We start from the raw sequence: 7500 nt of genomic DNA on the forward strand, positions 1-7500 counted from the left end.
ACTCACACACACACTCACGTAAGTATATCAAAACATCAAAACACACACACACACTGGCGACATAATATACAAAACAGGTAGACACATATCTGTCTATCTCTTTCTTCCCTTCTGTCTCATTGGCGTTCTTTCTCTTTCTAGAAACTAAATCTCACAAACACACACACATACACACTCACACACTCACACGCGCACTTCTCCTCCTGTAAGCTTCTTTCTCTTTCTAGAAACGGAGTGGAAAGTGTCCAACGCTGAGCTCACACACACACACACACACACACACACACACACACACACACACTCACGTGCGCTCCTTTCTCTTTCTAGAAGAGGAGTGGAAAGCGGCCAACACTGAGCTGGTCGACAGGCAGAGTTTCGTGGTGCGTGACCTTCCCACGGGCGAGAAGTTGAACTTCCGGGTCGTCGCTGTAAACATCGCTGGACGGAGCCCTCCTGCCCTACTGGGTCAGCCTGTCACCATCAGAGAGATCATGGGTGAGGGTAACACACACACACACACACACACACACACACACACACACACACACACACACACACACACACACACACACACACAGACACAGCCCTCCTGCCCTACTGGGTCAGCCTGTCACCATCAGAGAGATCATGGGTGAGGGTCATACACACACACACACACACACACACACTCACACACACACACACACACACACACACACACACACACACACACACACACACACACACACACACACACACACACACACACACACACTCACACACACACACACACACACACACACACACACGTAGTCCTCCTGCCCTGCTGGGTCAGCCAGTTACTATTAGAGAGATCATGGGTGAGACACACACACACACACACACACACACACACACACACACACACACACACACACACACACACACACACACACACACACACACACACACACACACACACACACACACACACACACACACACACACACACACACACTGCTCCGTACGGTTACATGTAGCGTCATCACTGTTTGTTTCAGATAAGCCAGTTGCAGTCAACAAAGATGCGCCTGAAACTGTCCACCACTCTGACTATCTTTTATCTGACATCTTGGATTCTGTATTTTTTTCTATTTTATGTTTAATTTTTAATTTCTTTTCTCAGAATATCCTAAGATTCGCCTTCCACGTAATCTCAGACAGAAATACATCAGACGAGTCGGGGACAAAATCAACCTCGTCATCCCCTTCCAGGCAGGTGTACATGTGCTGTGTGTGTGTGTGTGTGTGTGTGTGTGTGTGTGTGTGTGTGTGTGTGTGTGTGTGTGTGTGTGTGTGTGTGTGTGTGTGTGTGTGTTTGTGTGTGTGTGTGTTTGTGTGTGTGTGTGTGTGTGTGTGTGTGTGTGTGTGTGTGTGTGTGTGTGTGTGTGTGTGTTCATGTGCTGTCTGTGTGTGTGTGTGTGTGTGTGTGTGCGTGCGCGTGCGTGCGTGCGTGCGTGTGCGTTGCGTGTGTGTGTGTGTGTGTGTGTGTGCGTGCGTGTGTGTATGTTTCATCCATGTGTGTGTGTGTGTGTGTACTGTGCATGTGTATAGGGTAAGCCTCGTCCCATGGCTACCTGGCTGAAGGATGGTGAGCCGGTGGACAGTAAGATGGTGGGCGTCCGCAGCTCGCTGGTGGACAGCATCCTCTTCATCCGCTCGTCCGAGAGAGAACACACGGGCAAATACACACTGGTGCTGAAGATCGAGAACATGGAGGACAGAGCCACCATAGACATCCGCATCGTGGGTAAGAGCTTTGGGACACCATAGACATCCGCATCGTGGGTAAGAGCTTTGGGACACCATAGACATCCGCATCGTGGGTAAGAGCTTTGGGCCACCATAGACCTCCGCATCGTGGGTAACAGCTTTGGGCCACCATAGACATCCGCATCGTGGGTAAGAGCTTTGGGACACCATAGAGCATGGTGGGTAAGAGCTTTGGGACACCATAGAGCATTGTGGGTAAGAGCTTTGGGACACCATAGAGCATTGTGGGTAAGAGCTTTGGGACACCATAGAGCATTGTGGGCAAGAGGACAGGGCCACCATAGAGCATCCTGGGTAAGAGCTTTTAGCCACCATAGAGCATTGTGGGAAAGAGCTTTGGGACACCATAGAGCATTGTGGGTAAGAGGACAGCGCCACCATAGAGCATCGTGGGTAAGAGCTTTTAGCCACCATAGAGCATTGTGGGAAAGAGCTTTGGGACACCATAGAGCATTGTGGGTAAGAGGACAAGGCCACCATAGAGCATTGTGGGTAAGAGCTTTGGGACACCATAGAGCATTGTGGGTAAGAGGACAGGGCCACCATAGAGCATTGTGGGTAAGAGGACAGGGCCACCATAGAGCATTGTGGGTAAGAGGACAGGGCCACCATAGAGCATCTGATCTATTGGCCATCACTGACCATCCATAGTGTGATCTTAAGCGATAATACCAGTGTATGAAGACATTTGAGTTACTTTGGACACCTTGTCATCAATATCTACAGGTCTGTAAGCATTATTGTTTGTCACATACAACTAGCAATACCTTTAGCCAGTGATATGCTGGATATTCTTGAGCCATCATCACTCCCTGTATTTATTACTATAGTCAGTCCAGTTCACTCCAGGTCAACAGTTACCTGTCTCAAGTGTGTCAAGTGTGTGTGTGTGTGTGTGTGTGTGTGTGTGTGTGTGTGTGTGTGTGTGTGTGTGTGTGTGTGTGTGTGTGTGTGTGTGTGTGTGTGTGTGTGTGTGTGTGTGTGTGTGTGTGTCTCAGTCTCCCTGTCTACAGACATCTCACCTGTATTATGGTTCATTGGCCATGCTCGTATGAGTTGTGGGTAGGTCAGCGAGTGAGAATACTTCATGTTTGTAAATAGCATCCCCCTTCATTAACCTAGATCACACACACACACACACACACACACACACACACACACACACACACACACACTGCCTCTCCCAGACCCCCCCCCCGCCTCCATCATTTAGTCTAGAGCTGCGGAAGAGACATGAGCATGGCGAACAACATGCCCGAGGCTAGACATTTATATGTGTGTGTGTGTGTGTGAGTGTGTGTGTGTGTGTGTGAGGCTAGACACATTTAGATGTGTGTGAGGGTTCACTCTCAGGGGTGTAGTTAAAGTGCTTAACACAAACACCGGCAGAAGGTACATATATTACATGAAGATAAAAGGCAACCGTTCAATAAATTAATGAATGAGCGCACCACAGACACACACACACCACAGGGAGAGAGAGAGAGAGATAGAGAGAGAGAGAAAAAACAGAGAGAGAAAAAAAAAAACAGACGTGGCATTCTGGATTTTGATTTCTTCAAAGCATTTAACCAAAGTGGCAGGAACGAAATTATATATGAATTTGAACTCATAGAAATTAATGATAGTGTAGTTTAGCGTACCATTAGTATGTTCTGAATGAATGATAGTGTAGTATAGCGTACCATTAGTATGTACTGAATGAATGATAGTGTAGTATAGCGTACCATTAGTATGTACTGTGTGTTTCGTACATAACAATCATTAACTGAACCGCTCAAATGAATCACTTTCCGCTGTAAAGATTGATAGGAATCATGTCCTGATCAATACCTGTGTGATCAATTACTGTGTGTCTGTGAGGATTGATAGGAATCATCATACTGATCAATACCTGTGTGTGTGTGAGTGTGTGTGTGTGTGTGTGTGTGTGTGTGTGTGTGTGTGTGTGTGTGTGTGTGAGTGGAATCATGTTGTGATCAATAACTGTGTGTCTGGTGTGTGTGTGTGTGTGTGTGTGCGTGCGTGCGTGCGTGTGTGTGTGTGTGTGAGTGGAATCATGTTGTGATCAATAACTGTGTGTGTGTGTGTGTGTGTGTGTGTGTGTGTGTGTGTGTGTGTGTGGGTGTGTGTGTGTGTGTGTAGAGAAGCCCAGTCCCCCCATCGAGGTGAAGGTGGCAGAGGTGTGGGGGTTCAATGCCAGTCTGGAGTGGCAGCCGCCCAAAGACGACGGCAACTGTGAGGTCACCGGATACATGGTCCAGAAAGCAGACAAGAAAACCATGGTATGGGCCAGCACACAAAACACTCTCTCTCCCTCTCTCTATCTCTCTCTCTCTCTCTCTCTCTCGTTGCTTCTCTCTCTCTCTCTCTCTTTCTCTCTCTCTCTGTGTCTCTGTATCTCTTTCTCTCTCTCTCTCTTTCTCTCTCTCTCTGTCTCTCTGTATCTGTTTCTCTCTCTCGCTCTCTCTTTCTCTCTCTCTCTGTCTCTCTGTATCTCTTTCTCTCTCTCTCTCTCTCTCTGTCTGTCTCTCTCTCTGTCTCTCTGTCTCTCTCTCTCTGTCTCTCTGTATCTCTTTCTCTCTCTCTCTCTCTCTCTCTCTGTCTGTCTGTCTCTCTGTCTCTCTGTCTCAACTGTGAAATCGCTGACTACATGATCCAGAAGCCCAGTCATGCCATGGGACCGGCATTAAATGTATTACATTTAGTAGACACTTTTATATAAAGTAACTTACAGTTTAGATATACAATTAGTAGTCTATGTAGACACTTTTATATAAAGTAACTTTCAGTTTAGATATACAATTCTTAAACTGATTGTTCAAATCCTTGATTGTGATTGATTGAAATCCAGCACAACCTTACAATTTGACCTCATAACATTCTATGATAACTTTCCATATTACTGTGCAGCGTATTCATATAGCGCATTTCATACACAGTGTTCCATCTGGCTGTTGCGTTGCTTCAAGGGTTGCGTGGCAACGATTTATTTAGGAACTATATTTTTTCAATTCTATATTAATTCTAACCCTAACCCTAACCCTAGAAGAATGACCGTTTATCATTAAACTATTGTTTCTTAAATTGAATGGTCTTCATTAATGAAACCAAATCAAATATTTGTAGTATTAGTTTTAGAAAATCAATAAGCCCTGCGAGTCCATGGTTTGCGCTTCGTGTCGTGCCTAACAACTCCCTTACCTGTTCTAAAATCAGCGCAAACCACGGCCTCTGGGGGCGTATTGCTTAAATAGTAGTCTATATGGCTCTGTGGCACTTAAACCCATGGTCTTGAAGCTAGCTCTACTGGTTTCTCTACCAGCCATCACAATACTGTCAAAGCAAGAACTTTCTAAAATGAATGATCAGGTCAGATTTGACCTGTGAGGTCACCAACTACATGACCCAGAACACAGACAAGAACACAGTGATGATGTCACAGTAATGATGTCACAGTAATGATGTCACAATAATGACCAGGGGTGCATCTCAATACTCTTAGGGTTCGTCCACACTAGCCCGGGTAAATACAAATACGCGTATTCGCAATGAAAACGATCTCCGTCCATACTAGCGTTTTCATATCGTTTTCCAAAATGTTTACCGTCCACACTAGTACGGGTGTACACGGGTACATGACAATCGTTGTCATGGTTGCGCCACTTGCTGCTCTAGTCCTCCGAATATAATTTAGGACTATTTACTGATCACGGGTAGGAGTACCTACATACAACTCGAGCTATACTACCAAGTGCTTCACTCTACATTGTGCTTAGTGTTAACATACATGAATGACCACCAAACGCAATGGGAATGCCCTCAATTGTATAAAATGGGAACGTGGATGTTCAGCATTGTGGATGTTGGGCAATTGACAGCCAATGATATGGGTCAATATTGACATTTGACCCATCCAAATATAACCGTGTGTTTTTCCGTTGGATAAAGTTCGTTGGATGAAGTTCCCGCAACTGTGTCTTCAAGCAGTATATTCCTCCGTTTACTTTTTCATTCTGTAGGTTATACCAGTAACTGGGTATGCACGAGTCTCCGTGCAATTCAAATATGACATAACTGCCCGAAATGTTTGATATACCCAGACTGAGATAGCTAGGCAATACAAAAAGTTACGTCCACTTGGGCGTGAGCTAGAAAGGATGGTTAGCAGGAGCAACAGAAAAACTATGGACAATTCAAGCAGCAGCCGTTGGTCTCAGCTACTTAACTTGTGGCAATTGATTTTGAAAGGACTGGCCGAATGGTTTAGTGATGAGACTATGTATTTGGCGGCATTTAAAACAAAGCTCCGGAGCTACGATAAAATGTGTTCAACAGCCACCAATGTCAACTTGATGAGTGCAGAAATCGTGTGCTTCAAGAGTGAACTGTCCACTACGACCTAAGGACATGGAGGAAATCGTGCCATATTTTTCAGGTGCTTGTTGATCTTCGAATTCACCGGGCCATTTCACAACTATCAATGAAGCTGTATTTATAGTCACAAACAGCTTGGACGTTTAGCAAGTATTTGTTCTTTATGTTGATGAAGTCTGAAAGATTTGAACACGGTTGTTTTATGTCTATGTGTGTGCCATCGACAGCGCCTATGCACTGATGTAGGCTATAGGCTACCATAGTTTTGGGAGAAATGACTGGTAAGGTCTGCTACTGCAGGCGAGTGAGTGGCAGGGTGCTGTACCAAGGTGAGTGATAGCTGTACATACCTACCTGACAATGTTTGATACCGTTCGATGGGCCAAGCTAAATAAGTTAGCGGTTTTGCACAGCCTGCTTCTGTCGCTGAGGTAGTACAACGTACCGGTCACCTTTTTAAACACCTGCACTGGCTCTCATTCCAGTAGCCTGGCCTTTAATATGAGGGCGTAAGATTGCCCTCAATCTGTAAAGGTTCCCTCTCGACAACCTGAAACTCTCCACTGCTCGGGCAATATTATTCCCTTTTGTAAAACATTTATTTTATCTTGCAAATATGTTTTATGCATCAACCACACCAAGTTCATTCCCTAAATAATTATGACTCTGATTATGTTCAAAAGTGTTGTCAAATAAAGAAACTTGTTATCATTTACTCTGTTTGTCTTACGTGACCTGTCTGTTATTTCGCGGCCTCTTCTCCTGGTTTACGAAGTTCGCGCTTACCTAAGTACATTGTAAGTAACCCCAAAGAAGGATTATTATTTAGGTTCGTTTTGTGCCTAATTTGATACGTGCCTAAATTATCATTCATTATTTAAGGAATTATAGAGGCTTCTTTCTTTACATTGGACTTTTTCCTTTGATAAGGATAAAGGTATTGCAAATTTGTTTATGCCACTGTGAGTGTGAACTTGTCTGTACGCTACGGATCTCGTTAAAGACGGATGCATATGCATAAGCTTGAGTAATAGTCTAGTTTAATGGACCAGTATGGCTCTTAAGGTGGTGTTTCACCCGTTTATTAAATATACTGCTAGAAAAGGAAGAAAATAAAAAGAGGAATTTCACCAGCCTTAAACGTTTCATTGCCACTACATATACGGGGATCCATTACAACATTCACTAACTATACTAAGGACATTGTACAGACAGCAGCATAATCATTTCACCTCCAATGTTTATTTTAAAGTTCTAGCCTCTCAAGCGCAAGCCACCCCTAGTGCCATTGCAACCGAACGTCATCGTATCTGAAAAGCTCCGTGGACCCCG

The 7500-nt window shown here is 44.7% G+C and overlaps 1 protein-coding gene across 1 annotated transcript in view; it reads left to right on the forward strand.

The window, feature by feature from the left end:
• LOC308362935 (myosin-binding protein C, fast-type-like) overlaps nt 1-7500 on the forward strand; it is a gene marked incomplete at its 5' end in the record, with an annotated part of 78404 nt that overhangs the window by 63290 nt on the left and 7614 nt on the right. Inside the window, 4 exons of the mRNA XM_080835661.1 lie at nt 328-495; nt 1145-1233; nt 1573-1768; nt 3937-4076. Coding sequence (XP_080691787.1) covers nt 328-495; nt 1145-1233; nt 1573-1768; nt 3937-4076 — 593 coding nt within the window. The remainder of the gene's footprint in view (nt 1-327; nt 496-1144; nt 1234-1572; nt 1769-3936; nt 4077-7500) is intronic.

Source organism: Sprattus sprattus, assembly GCF_963457725.1.
Source record: "Sprattus sprattus genome assembly, chromosome: 3".
Lineage (NCBI taxonomy): Eukaryota > Metazoa > Chordata > Actinopteri > Clupeiformes > Clupeidae > Sprattus > Sprattus sprattus.